The following is a 22,523-nucleotide window of genomic DNA, read 5'->3' on the forward strand; positions in this document are numbered from 1 at the left end:
CTAGAGGAATGAGCTTGAAATGGGCCCATCTAATTGATGAATTTTCTTGTGTCCTTGCGTACTGCTGCCCTGGTTGAGATTGACTAAGTTGGTATAGTTCGGGGTTAACTTTGGGATCTTCCTGGTCTGTATGGCTGCTAATCTGGGATCATTTGAAGGTGGCCCACCATTTGTCAAGTATTTAGGAGTAGAATATATAAAAAAGACATTTTCAGTGCTAAAAAATATAGAGAAAAATCAGTTCTGGCTGTGAAGTACAGAGAACAGTGAAGTACAGTAAGAACTCGGTCTGGTCCTTTTGCTCCTGTACTAAATGTACTTGATTGTACCTTTCTGTTCAGAATGGCAGAGGAAAGGATTCTGCCAGGAAGCATGAAGGATAATTTCTGGGAGATGGGTGACACCGGTCCTTGCGGCCCATGCAGTGAGATGCATTATGATCGTATCGGAGGGCGTGACGCTTCTCACCTGGTCAACATGGATGATCCAAACGTTCTGGAAGTCTGGAACCTTGTGTTCATTCAGTTCAACAGGTAACCATTGCCCATCACTCAGCAGTGCATCAAATTTCCTGCTTTACCAAGACTTGGTTCAACATTATTGGTACGATAAAGCAAGATAAAATAAATGTTGTCACATTACTTGAAGTGATTCATTCTGCTTCTGAGCTGTGCCCTAATATGCTGTATTTATCTAGGTGCTTTCTGGCAGTGGTACCTCACCTGACACCCTGTTGCATGTATTTGGGTCCCTTTTACATCCCTACAGTGACAGGTGGTAAATTTGGCCGTTGCATCACGTGCATTAACCTTTCTAAAAAAAAAAGAAAAACTGACATTTATATAATACCTTTCTCAACCACAGGACGTCCTAAGACACTTTACAGCCAATGATGTACTTCTGAAGTGAAATGTTATAATGGTAGGAAATGTGGTAGCCAATTTGCAGACAGCAAGCTCCCACAGTGGCCAGATAACCTGTTTTTGTGATGTTGATTGAGGGATAAATATTGACCAGAACACTGGGGATCATTTCCCAGTTCTTCTTTGCAATAGTGACATCTATGTCGAGCTGAGAGGGCAGACAGGACCTCGGTTTAATGTCTCACCCGAAAGACAGCATCTCCAGCAATGCAGTACTGCACTGAAGCATCAGCCTTGATTTTTGTGCTCAAATGCTGGAGTGGGACTTGAACCCGCAACCTACTGACTCAGTGGCAAGTGTGCTACCAGCTGACATACATGTTATATAGCTGAATGTACACCAGCTCATTGATTCTCCTGGGAGAAATCTCACACTGTTGAAACTTCCTTGGGAAGTGAATGTTAAGTTAAAAATGACAGGGCAGCATTGGATATTGAGCCCATGTTTCCTCTGACTATGCTAAGTACTGAACTGACAAAATTTCACAGCGGTATCCTTGCTGCTTTTCGTTTTGCACAGATACAAGATACTTCTGTTTCAAACATAGGAACAGGAGTAGACCATTTAGACCCTCCAGCCTGTTCCACCATTCAACGAGGTCAAGGCTGATCTGTGACCTAACTCCATATGCCCACTTTTGTCCCATATCCCTTAATACCTTTGATTAACAAAAATATCTATCAATCTCAGTTCTAAATTTAACAATTGATTTAGTATCGATTGCTGTTTGTGACAGAGTTCCAAACTTCTATCACCGTTGTGTATAGAAGTGTTTCCTAATTTCACTCCTGAAAGGTCTGACTCTTAATGTTTAGAATATGGCCCCTAGTCCTAGATTCCCCAACCAGTGGAAATAATTTCTCTCCACCTTATCTGTTCCCCTGAATATCTGGAAAACTTCAACTAAATCACCTATTAACCTTCTAAATTCAAGGGAACACAGCCCTAGTTTGTGTAATTGCTGTTCATAAATTAACCCTTGGAGCCCAGGTATTATATAGATCAGTCTGCACGGCACTCCCTCCAAGGCCAATATTCCTTCCTAAGGTGCAGTGCCCAGAACTGCTCACAATAGTCCAATGTGGTCTAATCGGGGCTTTGTAAAGCTGAAGCATAACTTCTACTCCTTTGTACTGTAGTTCTTTAGATACAAAAGTAAGAATTCATCAGCCTTTTTGATTATTTTCTGTATCACTTTGTGATATTTTAATCTGTGTGCCAGGACCCCAAGGTTTCTTTGGACCACCACTGTTTCTAGCTTTTCATCATTTAGAAAGTTTTCTGTTCTATCCTTTTTAGGTCCAGAGTAGATTAGCTCACATTTGCCAACAATTAAATTAATTTGCCTCAGTTTTTCCCATTTACTTAATCCATCAATATATTTTCATAATGTTACTTTTCATCCACACTGCTTATAATGCCACCTATCTTTGTGACGTTGGAAAACCTAATTTCTTTTTTGCTTCCACCTCTCAGAGAAGTTGACGGCAGTCTGAAACCCCTGGCTAAGAAGAGCGTTGATACAGGAATGGGTTTGGAACGGCTGGTGTCAATCATGCAGCACAAGATGTCAAACTATGACACTGACCTGTTCGTACCTTACTTCAAAGCCATTCAAAAAGTAAATTATTTAAATAGTCAATTTATCAACTGCGGTTTCAAGTTGTGATGCCTCTTAACCCTGATTGTCTATCTGTATCTGTGTATGTTTCTCTCTTTCTTCGTTGAATGAATTTTGTAGTTAAGGATTTCATTGATGCAACAAAATTAGCATCATAGAATGATACAGCACAGAAGAAGACCATTCAACTATTTATTTTAAGACATTTGAGGCTAACGTGACTGTATAAGATCTTCTATACCCAGAACTGTGGTGTTAGTAATGAACTTCCCTTTTTCTTTTCAACTGGTAATTGCAGTTAGTGTTCCCATGTGAGACTGCAGCTCTCAACACAAGTCTGGGTTTGCAGACATCACAGCTTAAAGGGGGTCAGCATTCAAGTGAGAAACCCCTGTGCTTGACCCTACGTTTTCACAGTGCTGGATTTAAAGAACAAGCTGCCTTTCAGCACCAGTCCCCATTTCCTCATGGGGTCAGTTATTTGAGTGAAACACTATCCTCTGGTGTCAGAAAGCCAGGAGATAAGGACTGTTGCCCAAACAGCAACTCCGCTTGCCGGCATGACATGGTTAGGGTTGTTGGGTACTCAGTGATGAGGGACAGCAACTTGGATTTTCTTCTTCTTTGGCCTCCTTATCTCGAGAGACAATGGGTAAGCGCCTTGAGGTGGTCAGTGGTTTGTGAAGCAGCACCTGGAGTGGCTATAAAGGCCAATTCTAGAGTGACAGACTCTTCCACAGATGCTGCAGATAAAATTGGTTGTCGGGGCTGTTACACAGTTGCTCTCTCTCTTGCGCTTCTGTCTTTTTTCCTGCCGACTGCTAAGTCTCTTCGACTCGCCACTCTTTAGCCCCACCTTTATGGCTGTCTGCCAGCTCTGGCGATCACTGGCAACTGACTCCCACAACTTGTGGTCAATGTCACAGGACTTCATGTTGCGTTTGAATTTGTTTGGATTTATATAGCGCCTAATGTGGCAAAAAAGATCCTATGACACACTTTTATTTCCACACAGTAACGCTTTGTTTGAAAGTGAGTTGTTAACTGCTAATTTTCTTATCAAATTCTAGGGGACTGGTGCCAGGCTGTATACAGGGAAGGTGGGAGCTGAAGACGTTGATGGAATAGACATAGCGTACAGAGTGCTGGCAGATCATGCAAGGACAATAACAATTGCTTTGGCTGATGGAGGCAGACCAGACAACACTGGTAGAGGGTAAGTTGGAAAACCCTAGTAAATTGTGTAGTGGTATACATCCAGCTCTGACATTGCACCACTCCCAACCAGCGGGGACAAATTGTTTACTCGCTAGCATACATCTGGTTGCTGTATTAGGCACTGCAACAGTATTAATCTTGCCCATGAAAGCAGGACAGTTATTTGAAACAAAAACAGAAAATGCTGCAAACACTCAGCAGGTCAGGCAACCTCTGGAGAGAGAAACAGATTTAATGTTTCAGATCAGTGACTTTTCATCAGAACTGGAAGAGATTCGGGAGCAATTTTTAAGCAAGGACAGAGCCAGCAAAAAAGGGCAGGCCTGTGATGGTTGGAGGGCATAAGTAATTAAATGACCAACATGATGGTACAAGGCAAAAGGAGGTGATAATGAGGTAAGTAAAGAAAAACCAAAGATGGGTCCAGAAGAGGTGGAAATGGTTACAGTGGAATAGCAGAGGGAAGGGAGAAGCATGGAAAATCTGCCAAAGATGAGAAGGCTGCTGTGGCCGGAAGAATGGCAGCTAAGACCCTCAGCTGTTTTCCTTGGCTCTTGATTCTTCGAAACTTGCCAATTTGCAGTAGTGCTACTACTGTTCAAAATCCAAGTTTTTCTTCATTCGTTCACGGGATGTGGGCGTCGCTGGCTTGGCCAGCATTTATTGCCCATCCCTAGTTGCCCTTGAGAAGGTGGTGGTGAGCGGCTTTCTTGAACTGCTGCAGTCCATGTGGAGTAGGTACACCCACAGTGCTGTTAGGAAGGGAGTTCCAGGATTTTGACCAGCTCAATGAAGGAACGGCGAAAAGAGTTCCAAGTCAGTATGGTGTATGACTTGGAGGAGAACTTGCAGGTGGTGGTGTTCCCATGCATCTGCTGCCCCTTGTCCATCTAGGTTTTTGAGATCGTGGGTTTGGAAGGTGCTGTCTAAGGAGCCTTGGTGCGTTGCTGCAGTGCATCTTGTAGATGATGCAGACTGCTGCCACTGTGTGTCGGTGGTGGAGGGAGTGAATGTTTGTAGATGGGGTGCCAATCAAGCGGGCTGCTTTGTCCTGGATGTTGTCGAGCTTCTTGAGTGTTGGAGCTGCATCCATCCAGGCAAGTGGAGAGTGTTCCATCACACTCCTGACTTGTGCCTTGTAGATGGTGGACAGGCTTTGGGCAGTCAGGAGGTGAGTTACTCGCCGCAGGATTCTTAACCTCTGACCTGCTGTTGTAGCCATGGCATTTATGTGGCTACTCCAGTTCAGTTTCTGGTCAGTGGTAATCCCCGCCCCCCCAGGATGTTGATAGTGAGGGATTCAGCCAACGGAATGCCATTGAATGTCAAGAGGAGATGGTTAGATTCTGTCTTATTGGAGATGGTTATTGCCTGGCACTTGTGTGGCACGAATTACTTGCCACTTACCAGCCTAAGCCTGGATATTGTCCAGGTCTTGCTGCATTTTTACACACTGACTGCTTCAGTATTTGAGGAGTCGCGAATGGTGCTGAACATTGTGCAATCATCAGCGAATATCCCCACTTCTTACGATTGAAGGAAGGTCATTGTTGAAGCAGCTGAAGATGGTTGGGCCTAGGACATTACCCTGAGGAACTCCTGCAGGCATATCCTGGGGCTCAGATAATTGACAACCACAAACATCTTCCTTTGTGCTAGGTATGACTCCAACCAGTGGAGGATTTTCCCCCAATTCTGATTGTTTTGCTCGGGCACCTTGATGCCATACTTGGTCAAATACTGCCTTGATGTCAAGAGCAGTCACTCTCACCTCACCTTTTGAGTGCAGTCCTTTTGTCCATGTTTGAACCAAGGCTGTAATGAGGTCAGGAGCTGAGTGGTCCTGGCAGAACTGCTACTAGGTCCCACCCGTTCCATAACGAGAAAAGACTTGCATTTGTACAGCACCTTATATGACCTTTGAGCATCCCAAAATGTTTTATAGCCAATAAAGTACTGTCACTATTGTAGGAAACTTGGCAGCCAATTTGCGTATAGCAAGGTTCCACATACAGCAATGGAATAAATGTTCTGATAATCTGTTTATAGTGATGGCAATTGTCTTTTGCTGGGTGTAATAAGATATGGAGCCAAGGCAGGTGGATGGAGTTAAGATATGGATCAGCCTTGGGATAGGACAGCATTTCTGACAGTGCAGTGTTTCCTCAGTACTCCACTGGACTGTCTGCCTGAATTTTAAATCTCTGGAGTGTGACTTGAACCCACAACCTTCTGACTCAGGTGAGAGTACTGCCCACTGAGCCATGCTATAATGAAGAGAAAGGGCATTGTAAATTCTCTTCTTGGGTGGGGAAACTCTAGTGCCTCAGCTTGCAGCTGCCTAAGATATCCATAGATATGGGAATTATATGTAAATGTGAATCCAACCCTTCCCTGGTATGCCATGATGGCAGACAACAGGCTATCTGTGTAATATGTTATTTCGTTCCAATCCAGTGGAAGGAAAGGGTTAATCAGACAGTTTTGAAGTCTGCTAACGTTATAGTGCTATTGATTCTCTCTCTATAGTAGTAATAGTAACTTTTAGCTTTTGCCTGTAAAGTCAATTTAGGTGTGATGACTATACTGAACTGTTGAATTAAGACTAATCTTAAAGCAGTGGTCAATGCATATATTTCAAAGCTTATAATATATTAGCTGCTGACAAGTTCTGCAGAAGGAATTACATCATTCTTTTCAAAAGCAGGAGATTGGTATGCAGTGATACAGATGTATATAATTGGAAGTTTCACTTGGTAGAATACGAACAAGAGTGAACTGTATAAGCAGCATGCAATAGACAGAGCTAAGCGATCCCATAACCAACGGATCAGATCTAAGCTCTGCAGTCCTGCCACATCCAGCTGTGAATGGTGGTGGACAATTAAACAACTAACTGGAGGAGATGGCTCCACAAATATCCCCATCCTCAATGATCGGGGAGCCCATCACATCAGTGCAAAAGATAAGGCTGAAGCATTTGCAACAATCTTCAGCCAGAAGTGCCGAGTTGATGATCCATCTCAGCCTCCTCCTGAAGTCCCCAGCTTTACAGATGCCAGACTTCAGCCAGTTCGATTCACTCTGCGTGATATCAAGAAACGATTGAAGGCACTGGATACTGCAAAGGCTACGGGTCCTGACAATATTCCGGCAATAGTACTGAAGACCTGTGCTCCAGAACTTGCTGCACCCCTAGCAAAGCTGTTCCAGTATAGCTACAACACTGGCATCTACCCGGCACTGTGCAAATTTGCCCAGGTATGTCCTGTCCACAAAAAGTAGGACAAGTCCAACCTGGCCAGTTATCGCCCCATCAGTCTACTCTCCATCATCAGTAAAGTGATGGAAGGTGTCATCAACAGTGCCATCAAGCAGCACTTGCTTAGCAATAACTTGCTCAGTGATACCCAGTTTGGGTACAAGTTTCGATACAAGTTTCATGAAAGTAACAGACCAGTGGTGTTAATAAACATGTTTTTCTGTGCAGGTATGTTTTGAGAAGGATTTTACGAAGAGCAGTGCGATACTCCCACGAAAAGTTGAATGCATCAAAGGGTTTCTTTGCATCCCTGGTTGACGTGGTGGTGGAATCTTTGGTATGTATGTTACACCCTCAATCATCGCTGCAATTTGCTGGGGACCGCATAATTCTTAGAAAAGGTTTCTCCTCTTGGGAACGAAGACAAAAAAATGCTGGAGGAGCACAGCAGAGCCTGATGGCACCTGAAAGAGAAAAGGCAGATTAACATTTTGCGTGGAGATCCCCTGATTAGACAGCCCTGACACAGAGACTACATCTGAAATGTTAACCTTTTATCTTTCAGGCACTGTATTTTCCAGCATTTTCTGCTTTGCTTCAAGTTTTCAATGTTGGTAGGTTTTTTTAAAATATTTTTTGGATTGGTGATTATCTGTTTGCCCAACTCCTCGGCAAGGAGTGCCAGGCACAGGGAAGGGTAAATCACCCTAGACCAATCCTATGCAGCTGTTCAAGGCCAGTTGCAAACACTGATATTAGACGACTGTGCACAGTTCCTCTGTTTGTCCTCTGTCGGGGAGGATGCATCGTATCAGGGGCAGAGGAGAAATATTGAAAAAGCTGGACCATGTTGAACATCAGTTGAACCTTTTAATACTGATTTTGCATCAAACCCATTTCTAATTGTTCTGCTTAATAATAGTTTTCTTTCTGGAGTTTGGCATTCTCGTCTCCTGTAGGCATTGAGTCTTACTGGGGTACAGTTGTGTAGGTATTTTGCCCAACTGACATTCATCATGTGTTAGTCAATGCAATGAGTTTCTGCAGGTTATTAGACCTTATTAGTCTGAGCTTGCAGCAAGGCATATGCATCATGGTACAATCAGTGTGACCTAGTTGAAAGAATAATAAAAGGGTCACGAGCTGAAGGTAGAGGGCATTGTTTGTTGATATATGTTTAGTTCCTGCGTTCATGCATTTTTGACAGGTGACTAGGAGGGACTACACAAGACATGCTGTACATTTGTGGTTATCTAATTGTACATTGCTAAATTTAGTACTGTGCAGCAAGGAGACTTTGGCCAAATGCCAATACATTTTCTTGATATGTTTATTTACATTTTATTACAAGTGGGAGGGAGTGGGCTCAGACAGATTAGATTGAGTCTCAGGCCAGGCAGCTGCAGGTGTGCTACCATTGGTCTTAGCTCCCTGGCTTGGAGATAGAATCAGCTTGGGTTGTTCCTCCCTCTCACTGTCTAGTGACCCTTGTTCAGGTGTGCTTATGTTAGACATCAGCTTAAAACAGGATTGGTTTGGCTGTGATGTCCTGAAACCTGATTGACTTTCTATGTCCAGACCCATCCCAGCAGAACAACCACTGAGATGAGGCTGTCAATGAGCTGCATGCACCTATACAACCACCCCCTCAGCAAAAGTTGGAACTTCAGGAGAGAAAGAGAAAAGATTGATTGTCAGACTCTCGGGGGGACATTTTGTTAACACGTTCAAAAAAGGCTTAAAATGCAGGCTGTTTCTGAACTGCACCCTGAAACTGATAAATAAAAATCTGCAAAGTTCTCTGATCAAAGGGCAATTAAAGGCTGATTGACCAGAGTTGTATTGCTCTTCTGCCCTTGTATAGCAACCTATCGTTCAAGTTACCATAGTAAAACATCACGAGAGGCCGACAAGTCAATCAAAACAAAGGAAGATAAAGGAATTTTGTAAGGTCCAACTGAAATGACATGCGATAGCTTACTGTTTGTTCTTCAGGGGGATGCATTTCCTGAGCTAAAGAAAGACCCAGATATGGTGAAAGATATTATCAATGACGAGGAGGAGCAGTTCCTGAAAACGCTTAACAGAGGGCGGCGTATCTTAGAGAGGAAGATCCAGAATTTGGGGGCTAATAAAAGAATCCCAGGTTTGTAAAGACATTAAAGAAACATTTGTCTAAGAACAGATTTATGGCTGATCTGAGTCGAGTACCTTGGTTTCTCTTTCTGTGAGGGTGGGGTTCCCTTTTTGTGTTCTCATCACTCCTAAAGGCACTGATTAAAACTGGAACATCGAGAGCCCTATGGTGACTCAAACATCTAAGCACAGACAGTAAGGGTTGGCAAGCAATAAGTGGTTTTGATCAGAGTAAATAAGGAGGAACAGTTTCTGTTGGCAGGAGGGTTCATGGCTTGTTTTCAAATTCCTCCATGGCCCTGCCCCTCCTTTTCTCTGTAACTTCCTCCGAGATATCTGCACTGTTCCAATTCTGGTTTCTTGTGCATCCCTGATTTTAATCACTCCACCATTAGTGGCAGATCCTCAGCTGTCTCAGCCCTGAGGTCTGGGATTCCCTCCCTAAACCTCTCCACGCTCTATTTCTCGCCTTAAAATCTACCTCTGGTCACCTTTGGTCACTTATCCTAATATCTCCTAATGTGGCTCAGTGTCGGACTTTCTCTGATAAAGCTCTTGTGAAGCGCATCGAGATGTTTTACTATGTTAAAAGCCCTGATAAATGCAAGTTATTACAGGTGGGCTGCTGTAGAACCACACCCTAGCTTTGAGCAGGAGGGGAAGGGTAGGCAGAAAAAGTTATACCATCAGGAGCAAAATAAGACTGCTGTGGCGGCATGTGAGGACTGTAATTTGAGAAAGCAAGGTTGATTTGAATTTGTTTGATTTTGTACATCTAATATTACTTTTATTAATACATTATATTTCTCAGACCTGTTAGATCACTGTGTGTAGTTTGCAGTATAAACTAGTTACATATACAGAGTTCTGATCATTACTTAAAGCATATCTCAATCCAGGAAGACATGAGTAATTCCTTAAACTTCCCTTCTCAGATTTTTGCTCCTGATCGCTATCCTGTGACCTTTGGTAGAAAATGCTTGTCCATTGATGTTGGCTGAAGGCATATTCCAGGCATGGTCATTACTTTCTGGAGAGAAAGAGGGAGGGGAAAGAATCTATTTGCCAATCCATTTTATGATTGAAAATATTAAAATTTCATTGCTCTGATGCTTCGTATGGGGGAAGTAAGACGATGTTGTGGCTCCTTGTTCCAGGTGACACTGCTTGGCTTCTTTATGACACCTATGGTTTCCCTGTGGATTTGACTGGACTGATTGCTGAAGAGAAGGGACTTTCTGTGGACCTGGAGGGCTTTGAAAATGAGAAGAAAGCTGCTCAAGTGAGTTGGTACCAACACCTGGGTTTGTTTCACAGATATGGGGTGATTGGTGGCTCCCAATTAGTCACAAAGCACTTAGTTAATTGCACGGTTTTGATTGTGTCTTAAATGTGCCAGAAAGCTCCTGAGCTGTTGACATACCAGCATGCTTTGTAACATAAAGGTTATGAATCCAAACTGACCTCCTAATCCAGATGAACTTCCCAAAACATTCAGTGTGTATAATCTCATTATACTGCACCAGCTTTGAGTTATTAATAATGCTTGATACAGGTTTGGAATTACTCAGGTGGATGTGAAAGATCCCACAGCACTATTTTAAAGAAGAGCATTGGAGTTCTCCTTAGTGTCTTGGCCAATATTTACCCTTCCTTCAATCAACATCACTAAAACAGATTATTTGATCGTTATCACATTGCTGTTTGAGAGACCTTGCCATGTGCAGATTAGCTGCTGTGTTCCCTACATTATAACAGTAACCATATTTCAAAACTTCAAAGCAAAATACTGCAGATGCTGGAAATCTAAACTAAGAATTAACATGAACCAAACAGTACTTGGTAGATAGCTAATACACTAAATTACAGAGAAAGGTATTTCCCATTAACTGGTTAACACACTTGAAAATCCCACACCACAGAATCGTAGAGTTGTTACAGCACAGGAGGAGGCCATTCAGCCCCATCATGTCTGCCCCGGCTCTCTGAACGAGCAGTTGCCTTAGTGCCATTCCCCCACCTTCTCCCCATAACCCTGCACATTCTTCCTTTTCAGATAACTATCTAGTTCCCTTTTGAATGTCTCGATTGAACAGTTGCAAGTAAAGGCCTGTTCAGGTCAGGGGAAAAAAACCCGACCCGACCCGACCCGAACCTGACAGAACCACATCGGACCTGAGCCCGACCCGGCCCAAGTCCTTCCATTTTTTCCCGAGCCCGACCCAACCACCAGAATGTTCACTTTACCTACCTTCTGATTCCAAATCTGTTTTTCACTTTTTCAGTTTGTGCAGATAAGCAACAAAAACTGTAATTGGACTTGAAAGGTTGTTTGAAAAGATGAAGATTGGAGCCACGAAGTCAGTGGTTGTTTGGTCACGAGTTAAACAGAAACCCATGGAGTTGTGCCCAGACAGATTGTGCCACACTGTACCAGTATCTCTATTGCTTAAAATAAACACAGCAATTGTTTGAAGGCTCAGAAAATATCGTTGTACATTACCTAGACTCCGGCTTTGCAGGTTGAAATACTTGCTGCAAGTTTATCCAATGAGCAGCTGAGATGCAGAGACCAGGAAGGTCCTGAGTGATTAATTATTATAAAGTATACAGTATTTATATAAAAAAATTTAAATGATCACTGTTGGGATAAAGGCCTAACCTATTTAGCCATTGTTGATAAGACAACCCCTTCATCCCAGGAATTAGCCTAGTGAATCTTTTCTGAATTGTCTCCAATGCTAGTATATCCTTCCTTAAATACGGGGACTAAAACTGTACACAGCACTCCAGGTATGGTCTCACCAACACCCTGTACAGTTGTAATAAGACTTGCCTATTTTTAAACTCTAAACCCCTAGCAATAAAGGCCAAAATTCCATTTCTTAATTACTTGCTGCACCTGCATGCTAACGTTTTGTGTTTCCTGCACAAGAATACTCGGATCCCTCTGTACTGCAGTATTTTGTAGTCTTTCTCCATCTAAATAATAAACTGCCTTTTTATTCTTTCTACCAAAGTGGATTACCTCACATTTTCCCACATTGTACTCCATCTGCCAAGTTTTTGCCCACTCACTTAACCTATCTATATACCTTTGCAGATTCTTTGTGTCCTCATCACAACATGCCTTCCTACCTATTTTTGTGTCGTCAGCAAATTTGGATACATTACACACTGTCCCTTCATCCAAGTCATTAATATAGATAGTAAGTAGTTGAGGCCCCAGGACCAATCATAGTGGCACCTCACTAGTTACAGCTTTCCAACCTGAAAAGGACCCATTGATCCCGACTCTCTGCTTTCTGTCTGTTAGGCAATCCTCAATCCATGCCAACACATTACCCCCAATACCCTGAGCTCCTATTTTGTGCAATCACCTTTTATGTGGAGTTTAGAAGAATGAGAGGTGATCTTATTGAAACATATAAGATTCTAAGGGGGCTTGACAGGGTAGATGTTGAGAATATGTTTCCACTAGTGGGGGAATCTCGAACTAGGGGACATAGTTACAGAATAAGGGGGCACACATTTAAAACTGAGATGGGAAGGAATTTCTTCTCTCAGGGTGGTGAATCTCTGGAATTCTCTACCTCAGAGTTGTGAAGGCTAGGTCACTAATTGTATTTAAGGAGGCGGTAGATAGATTTTTGAAATCTCGGTGAGTCGAGGGTTATGCGGAGCAGGCCCAAAAGAAGAGTTGAGGCCTGGGACAGATCAGCCATGATCTTATTGAATGGCAAGGCAGGCTTGAGGGGCTGAATGACCTACTCCTGCTCCCACTTCTTGTGTTCTTGTGTCCTGGGTTTCCATCTTATATTACATTATAAAGTCATTGATTTTATTTTGGCTATCTCCGTTTTAGAGAGTGAATGTTGCTCACCTTTTCCTTTGTGAAAACAGAGGAAGGAATCAGTCAGATAATTTTACACTCATCCTTCGTTTTGACTCCATTTCCAATTTCATGGTTTTCACCTCTTCCCCAACTACAATCTTATGTATGTGTGTAGACTAGCCCAGAAGAGATGTCCTTAACCTTGGCACCAGGTAGGCAACGCAGCCTTCGGGACTCCCTGTCTTTGCTGCAGAGAACTGTATCTATTCCCTTAACTATGCTATCCCCTATTACTACAATATTTCTATTTTCTCCCTCCACTTGAATGGCACTCTGAACCACAGTGCAGTGGTCAATTCGCTCATCCTCCCTGCAGTCTGTGCACTCGTCCACATCGGGAGCAAGAACCTCATACCTATTGGATAAGTGCACTGGCTGAGGCTCCTCCAAAGCTAAATTCTGGATCCCCATACCTGCCTCACTCGCAGTCACACCCTCCTGTCCCTGACCACAGTCAAAATTGGATGTAATTAATCTAAGGGGTGTGACTGTCTCCTGAAACACAGTTTCCAGCTAACTCTTCCCCCTCCCTGATGTGTTGCAGTGTCCACAGCTCAGACCCAAGCTCATCAACTCGGAGCCGAAGTTCCTCGAGCAGACAACACTTGCTGCAGATGTGGTCACCATGGATTGCACTGGCGTCCACCAGCTCCCACATACTACAGCTGCAACACATCACCTGCCCAGCCATCTCTATTCTATTTAATTAATTAATTTGGATCTCAGTATTTAAAAAAATATATATTTAAGTGTATTCTTAACCTGTAATGACATCTCCTGATTTAAATCACTTGGCCAATACAAAACAGACACGGAACAAATACCCACTAATCACTTACCGGCTCTCCTGTGACATCATACTTTGATTTTTGCTGATTCAGCAGGTCCACAGAACTGAACAGAGCGTCTCTCATCACCGTCACTGCTTCTGGTCTCAGGCCTCGGCTCACCGCTCTTTATACCCCGGCTCCTCTCACTTCTGGTCTCTGGCCTCGGCTCACCGCTGTTTATACCCGGCTCCTCTCACCTCTGCCACTTCTGGTCTCGGGCCTCGGCTCACCGCTCTTTATACCCCGGCTCCTCTCACCTCTGCCACTTCTGGTCTCTGGCCTCGGCTCACTGCTCTTTATACCCCGGCTCCTCTCACCTCTGCCACTTCTGGTCTCGGGCCTCGGCTCACCGCTCTTTATACCCCGGCTCCTCTCACCTCTGCCACTTCTGGTCTCTGGCCTCGGCTCACCGCTCTTTATACCCCGGCTCCTCTCACCTCTGCCACTTCTGTTCTCTGGCCTCGGCTCACCGCTCTTTATACCCCGGCTCCTCTCACCTCTGCCACTTCTGGTCTCGGGCCTCGGCTCACCGCTCTTTATACCCCAGCTCCCCCCTCTGCCGCCGCTGTCTTTTCTGGACAGGCTGAATGGACTCGAAGCTAAATTAAACTCCAGAATAGACTGTTCTGATCCTAGTGCTGAAGGGTCTAGGGATGAGATTCATGAGGCTCTGATAACCATTATATGGCAAACACTAAATACTAGGGAGAAACTGGTAGATTGGAAGGCAGCTAGTCTGGTGTCCACATTCAAAGAGGGTGCTGAAACAGACATGGGCAACTACAAATCCATTAGTCTTCTATTCAGTGTAAAATAATGGAATCTGTTATCAGAAGTAAAGTTAAGAATTTTCAGTACAACATTAACCCAGTCTGGATGAATGCAAAAGGGGAAGATCCTGTCTGCCCAATCTCCTTGATATCTTCAAGGAAGCGACAATCAGGTGTACTGTGGAAATCCCTGTTGTACCTAGTCTTGTTTATCCAGTTTCTAATAGATTTCTTACTAGTGATCGAAGGTATTCTTGAACTGAAGTGTTTTGAGTGCTAATTACACAACTGCACTTTTTAGTTTGTAGCAGCAAGTCTTTCTGCATGAATGACTATTTTTGATTTAAATTTACAGCTGAAGTCTCAGGGTAAAGGTATGGGTGATGACGACCACATCATGTTGGATGTCAATGCAATCGATGATCTGCATGCCAAGGGCTTTGAAGCCACCGATGACTCATCAAAATACAACTACAAGTCAGATGACAACGGAAACTATGGTAACTTTAGCATTAATTGCTGTGACTTGGAAGGCATGTTTTCATGGAGAAAAGGCTTGGAGGGGGTCGGGGCAAGTATATTTACTTTTTAGAACTTAGAACTTAGAGAGATACAGCACTGAAACAGGCCCTTTGGCCCACCTAGTCTGTGCCGACCATCAACCACCCATTTATGCTAATCCTACATTAATCCTATAATCCCTATCACATCCCCACCTTCTCTCAATTCTCCTACCACCTACCTACACTAGGGGCAATTTATAATGGCCAATTTACCTATCAACCTGCAAGTCTTTGGCTGTGGGAGGAAACCAGAGCACCCGGGGAAAACCCACGTGGTCATAGGGAGAACTTGCAAACTCCACACAGGCAGTACCCAGAACTGAACCCGGGTCACTGGAGCTGTGAGGCTGCGGTGCTAACCACCGTGCCGCCCTTTTTTCAAAAAAAATCAAAAGCGAGTTTTAAATGTGTTCTGACTTTTTTGCCTACTTTCTCCCCCCGTGACAGCTCCTCGCTGGGGTGCTGTTCCATTTGTGCCAGCAGGCCTCTAAAACCTCGAGTGCCATTGAGCCTTTTGACTGTGGGAGATCTGAATGTGGACTAAGAAGCAGGAGTTACTGGAGGGCATTCTGGGGAGGCTGCTTTCTTCCCCCACCACCCCCCCCCCCCCCCCCCCCCCAAACCCGTGAGGATCCTGAGATCAGTTATGTTTCTATACCCAGCCCCTTACCCCCCCCCCCCCACCAGTCTGAGGCCAGTTCACATAACACAAGCCAGGGTCTGACATTGGGACCTTCCTGATCTGTGGATCAGTTGTTTGGACTTGCTGAGTCATTAGGGCAATGTCATCCAAGTTTAGTTTTGCATTGTACCTTTTAAAATCTGCCAATGATGGAATCCAACCACCAAGGGTATTTGACCTTCATGTTGGAATACATTGGGGCATTGGCTGGCTCATTGGGTTCATACCTTTGAGATCTGAGTGCAGATCCAGCCTAGACTGGCTGTGAAGATCTCTCATGAACTGGACAGTCTGAAATCCAAATCCTAGTGAGCATGGGTCCTGTTTAGCACACAGTCACAAAGAGGATGGCTAGAGTGGAATGTTGCTCTGAGTTTGAGATTGTGACCTATTTTTGGAGCAGAGGAGCCCAGCAACAACCAGCGTGGTAACAAACCTGGAAGTGCCTGATGCCAACACTGGGTGCCCAAATTAACAAATGTTTCATTCCTTGTCTTGATGAGCAAAAAAGTTGAAATGTTTTATTTTCAGTTTCTACCTTGCTGTAATTGCTTCAGGATTGTAACCAACTTGAACTGTGAATCAGAGCTCTTTAGTACTGACAATGAATTTGTGGTGTTAAACTGTACAAGGTGGAGCAGGATGGGAATGTCTCACAAAAAGTGAAAAAGTTGCCAAATGTATTAACTCCGATGGAGATTGTGTTTGGAAGCAAGATTTCCTTAATTTGACATCTGGGATACTAACTGTTTTGAACAATAGTCTTCTGCAATATTAGGAGAAAAATTCTGTCGAATGAGCCTGTCTCTTTTTGATCGATCACCCCAACTACACACCACCTCACCATATCCTTCAATATCACCATTCTCTAATAACACATCTAATTGTTTCTCGTATCCATTTATACTGTCTAGTTCAAAGCCCTTCACTGAGCAACTTATTCCATCATTTATTACTCTTGGTAATAATGTTCTGCATAACTTCTTGGTTATGGTCTGACAACTGAATTGAGTCAATAGTCTGGACACTGAAGGAACTTGCAGGTTTCACACCTAAATGCTGTGCACGAGCTAGCATAGCCACCACCTCCTCCCCTCAACCACTTCTGGCCATTTGTACAAAGAACAAAGAACAGTACAGCACAGGAACAGGCTATTCGGCCCTCCAAGCCTACACCGATCTTGATGCCTGCCTACACTAACACCTTCTGCACTTCCGGGGCCCATATCCCTCTCTTCCCTTCTTCATGTATTTGTCAAGATGTCTCTTAAACGTCACTATCGTATCTGCTTCCACTACCTCCCCTGGCAGCAAGTTCCAGGCACTCACCACCCTCTGTGTAAAAAAAAAAACTTGCCTCGCACATCCCCTCTAAACTTTGCCCCTCGCACCTTAAACCTATGTCTCCTAGTAACTGACTCTTCCACCCTGGGAAAAAGCTTCTGACTATCCACTCTGTCCATGCCACTCATAACTTTGTAAACCTCTATCACGTCACCCCTCCACCTCCATCGTTCCAGTGAAAACAATCCGAGTTTTTCCAACCTCTCCTCATAGCTAATGCCCTCCAGACCAGGCAACATCCTGGTAAACCTCCTCTGTACCCTCTCCAAAGCCTCTACGTCCTTCTGGTAGTGTGGCGACCAGAATTGCACGCAATATTCTAAGTGTGGCCTAACTAAGGTTCTGTACAGCTGCAACATGACTTGCCAATTTTTATACTCTATGCCCCGACCGATGAAGGCAAGCATGCCGTATGCCTTCTTGACTACCTTATCCACCTGCGTTGCCACTTTCAGTGACCTGTGGACCTGTACGCCCAGATCTCTCTGCCTGTCAATACTCGTAAGGGTTCTGCCATTTACTGTATACCTCCCACCTGCGTTAGACCTTTCAAAATGCATTACCTCACATTTGTCCGGATTAAACTCTCTCTGCCATTTCTCCGCCCAAGTCTCCAACCGATCTATATCCTGCTGTATCCTCTGACAATCCTCATCATTATCCGCAACTCCACCAACCTTTGTGTCGTCCGCAAACTTACTAATCAGACCAGCTACATTTTCCTCCAAATCATTTATATATACTACAAATAGCAAAGGTCCCAGCACTGATCCCTGCAGAACACCACTAGTCACATCCCTCCATTCAGAAAAACACCCATCCACTGATACCCTCTGTCTTCTATGACCGAGCCAGTTCTGTATCCATCTTGCCAGCTCACCTCTGATCCCGTGTGACTTCACCTTTTGTACCAGTCTGCCATGTGGGACCTTGTCAAAGGCTTTACTAAAGTCCATATAGGTAACATCCACTGCCCTTCCTTCATCAATCATCATCGTCAATTCCTCAAAAAACTCAATCAAATTAGTAAGACATGACCTCCCCTTCACAAAACCACGCTGTCTCTCGCTAATAAGTTTGTTTGTTTCCAAATGGGAGTAAATCCTGTCCCGAATAATCCCCTCTAATAATTTCCCTACCACTGACGTAAGGCTCACCAGCCTATAATTTCCTGGATTATCCTTGCCACCCTTCTTAAACAAAGGAACAACATTGGCTATTTTCCAGTCCTCTGGGACCTCACCTGTAGCCAATGAGGATGCAAAGATTTCTGTCAAGGCCCCAGCAATTTCCTCCCTTGCCTCCCTCAGTATTCTAGCGTAGATCCCATCAGGCCCTGGGGACTTACCTACCTTAATGCTTTGCAAGACACCCAACACCACCTCCTTTTTGAGAATGAGATGACTGAGACTATCTGCACTCCCTTCCCTAGGCTCATCATCCACCAAGTCCTTCTCTTTGGTGAATACTGATGCAAAGTACTCATTTAGCACCTCGCCCATTTCCTCTGGCTCCACACAGATTCCCATCTCTGTCCTTGAGTGGGCCAGCCCTTTCCCTGGTTACCCTCTTGCTCTTTATATACGTATAAAAAGCCTTGGGATTTTCCTTAATCCTGTTTGCCAATGACTTTTCATGACCCCTTTTAGCCCTCCTGACTCCTTGCTTAAGTTCCTTCCTACTGTCTATATATTCCTCAAGTGCTTCATCTGTTCCTAGCCTTCCAGCCCTTACAAATGCTTCCTGTTTCTTTTTGACTAGGCTCACAATATCCCGAGTTATCCAAGCTTCCCGAAACTTGCCAAATTTCTCTTTCTTCCTCATGGGAACATGCTGGTCCTGGATTCTAATCAGCTGATGTTTGAAAGACTCCCACATGTCAGATGTTGATTTACCCTCAAACAGCTGCCCCCAATCTAAATTCTTCAGTTCCTGCCTAATATTGTTATAATTAGCCTTCCCCCAATTTAGCACCTTCACCCGTGGACTACTCTTATCCTTATCCACAAGTACCTTAAAACCTATGGAATTATGGTCACTGCTCACGAAATGATCCCCCACTGAAACTTCGACCACCTGGCCGGTCTCATTCCCCAATACCAGGTCCAGAATGGCCCCATCCCTAGTTGGACTATCTACATACTGTTTCAAGAAGCCCTCCTGGATGCTCCTCTCAAATTCTGCCCCATCCAAGCCCCTAGCACTAAGTGAGTCCCAGTCAATATAGGGGAAGTTAAAATCACCCACCACCACAACCCTGTTACCTTTACATCTTTCCAAAATCTGTCTGCATATCTGCTCCTCTACCTCCCGCTGGCTGTTGGGAGGCCTGTAGTAAACCCCCAACATCGTGACTGCACCCTTCCTATTCCTGAGCTCCACCCATATTGCCTCGCTGCATGACCCCTCTGAGGTGTCGTCCCGCAGTACAGCTGTGATATTCTCCTTAACCAGTAATGCAACTCCCCCACCCCTTTTACATCCCCCTCTATCCCGCCTGAAGCTTCTAAAGCCTGGAACATTTAGCTGCCAATGCTGCCCTTCCCTCAACCAAGTCTCTGTAATAGCAACAACATCATATTTCCAAGTACTAATCCAAGCTCTAAGTTCATCTGCCTTACCTGTTATACTTCTCGCATTGAAACAAATGCACTTCAGACCACCAGTCCCGCTGTGCTCAGCAACATCTCCCTGCCTGCTCTTCCTCTTAGTCCTACTGGCCTTATTTACTATGTCCGCCTCATTTATTTCACTAGCTGTCCTACTGCTCTGGTTCCCACCCCCCTGCCACACTAGTTTAAACCCTCCCCGAGTGACGCTAGCAAACCTTGCAGCCAGGATATTAGTGCCCTTCCAGTTTAAATGCAACCCGTCCTTCTTGTACAGGTCCCATCTGTCCCTGAAGAGAGCCCAATGGTCCAGATATCTGAAACCCTCCCTTCTACACCAGCTGCTCAGCCACGTGTTTAGCTGCACTATCTTCCTATTTCTAGCCTCACTGGCACGTGGCACAGGGAGTAATCCAGAGATTACAACCCTAGAGGTCCTGTTTTTTAACTTACTACCTAACTCCCTAAACTCCCCCTGCAGGACCTCATCACTCTTCCTGCCGATGTCATTGGTACCGATGTGTACCACAACCTCTGGCTGTTCACCCTCCCCCTTCAGAATGCCTCCTGTCCGTTCAGAGAAATCCTTGACCCTGGCACCAGGGAGGTAACATACCTTCCTGGAGTCTCTTTCATGTCCACAGAAGCGCCTATCTGTGCCCCTGACTATAGAGTCCCCTATAACTATTGCTCTTCTGCGCTTTGTCCCTCCCTGCTGAACAACAGTGCCAGCCGTGGTGCCACTGCTGTGGCTGCTGCTGTTTTCCCCCGATAGGCCATCCCCCCCAACAGTATCCAAAACGGTATACTTGTTAGAGAGGGGGATAGCCACAGGGGATTCCTGCACTGACTGCCTGCCCCTTCTAGCGGTCACCCATCTATCTGCCCGCACCTTGGGTGTAACCACTTCTCTAAAACTCCTGTCTATGACACTTTCTGCCACCTGCATGCTCCTGGGTGCATCCAATTGCTGCTCCAACCGATCCATGCGGTCTGTGAGGAGCTGCAACTGGGTACACTTCCTGCAGATGTAGTCGCCCGGAACGCTGGAAGCGTCACGGACCTCCCACATCTCACAGGTGAAGCACTTCACCCCTCTAACTGACATTTCTATCACTAATTAATAAATTAATTTAAAATAAATAAATGTGTATTAAATCCTTACTAAATTATGTTACAATTAACTATGTGGTCCCTAGTGCTAGATTTCTACAATAAATACTAAATGCTATCTAAATACAGTAATCTCCTCCCTCTGGTTTAGTTACTCTACTTATTAATTAGTTAATTAGTGTTTTAATCAATTTTTTATCAGTTTTATTTTCAAATTCGGTACAGATTCCCTACCAGCCAATTGGTAGCTTACAGTTGTAAAGAGATTCGGGTTTTCTTTTTTGTTTCCTTTCCCTTCAACAGCGAGTATAGAATAAAAAATGTTGGGAGCTGTCGGGTACAATGGCTTTGTGTTCTCACTTAGAGAACAGTATTAGTAAAGACTTGGAGCACTGCACCTATCTGCAGTCTGAATTGGAATATTTGAAGAGGCTAGACAGGGAGAAAGTAAATAACATTACCAAAAGAAAGTGTAAAATAACTTGAGCGTGTTAATGGCAAACAGTTCACTAGAGGAAACCCCATTTAACGAGGATTGGCAGGTTTGTCTGTATCTCATCAATGTCTATTATTCCTTTTCTGTTTTCTATTATTCATTCATGGGATATGAGCATTGCTGGCAAGGCCATCAGTTATTGCATCCCTACTTGGTGTTTTATTGTTAGTGACCAGCTGCTCCTGACTTTCTCTGCAGTTTTCGAGTCCATAGAGGCCACGGTGAAAGCGATCCGCAGGGAGAAAATGTTCATGGAGGAGGTGAAGACGGGCCAGGATTGTGGCCTGCTGCTGGATAGCACGTGCTTCTACGCTGAGCAAGGCGGTCAGATTTATGATGAGGGCTACTTGATAAAAGAGGATGACAACAGTGAAGATGTAAGGGATTTTAACTCCTTGTTTCTGCTGTTCGCCAGACAGTGGAATTAAGTTATTTTGGGATGAAGAAGCACCTGCCACCACCCCTTCCCGCACCCACTGGGCAGTGGTATTGTGCAGCCCCTCTGAACAATAAATCTGCAGATCTCAATTTGGATTTGCAGTCCCAGGTTAACACACATGTCTTTCTGGTTTCCCAAGTGATCAATAGATAAACTTACTGCAGGAGGATCTATATCACCATTGGGATCATCAAAGTTGTGTTTAGTTCTGTTCATGCAAATACAGTTCTCCAGCAGGAGTCACTCGGTAGCAATTAGGAGTAGTAACCCAGATGATTGTTCACTCATCCCAATCCTATGGACATTGAAGTCAATCATATTATCCTGATCTCCATTCAGCTGATCGACTAATTCAGCACATACTGAGAATTGAACTCGTGTTTATATTTTTTTTTTCTTCCCCCTCCCCATTAATTTCGTCACTGGTGTGTAGTTCAGCAGATTGCAGTCACCCTGTGCTACCATGAGCATGGGACAGTTACTCATGTGTGAGCCTTGACTCTGAACATTGGCAGGTTATTGAACTATATTATACCTATACTAATCCCACCTTCACCAGAAGTCTACAGACGCAAAGTACTTGCAGGGGTCATTAGAAAGCAATCGGGAGCATGAACCCTT

At 44.3% G+C, this 22,523-nt stretch overlaps 1 protein-coding gene across 1 annotated transcript in view; it reads left to right on the top strand.

Annotated features, from left to right (window-relative positions):
- The window catches only part of aars1 (alanyl-tRNA synthetase 1), a 61,591-nt gene that overhangs the window by 23,302 nt on the left and 15,766 nt on the right, over positions 1-22,523 (top strand). The window contains exons 5-12 of the mRNA XM_068049803.1: positions 342-533; positions 2,401-2,545; positions 3,616-3,761; positions 7,254-7,362; positions 9,021-9,171; positions 10,319-10,443; positions 15,012-15,156; positions 21,662-21,840. Of these exons, the coding sequence (XP_067905904.1) occupies positions 342-533; positions 2,401-2,545; positions 3,616-3,761; positions 7,254-7,362; positions 9,021-9,171; positions 10,319-10,443; positions 15,012-15,156; positions 21,662-21,840 (1,192 nt within the window). The remainder of the gene's footprint in view (positions 1-341; positions 534-2,400; positions 2,546-3,615; positions 3,762-7,253; positions 7,363-9,020; positions 9,172-10,318; positions 10,444-15,011; positions 15,157-21,661; positions 21,841-22,523) is intronic.

This window comes from Heterodontus francisci, chromosome 17, assembly GCF_036365525.1.
Source record: "Heterodontus francisci isolate sHetFra1 chromosome 17, sHetFra1.hap1, whole genome shotgun sequence".
In the NCBI taxonomy this organism is placed as follows: Eukaryota; Metazoa; Chordata; class Chondrichthyes; order Heterodontiformes; family Heterodontidae; genus Heterodontus; species Heterodontus francisci.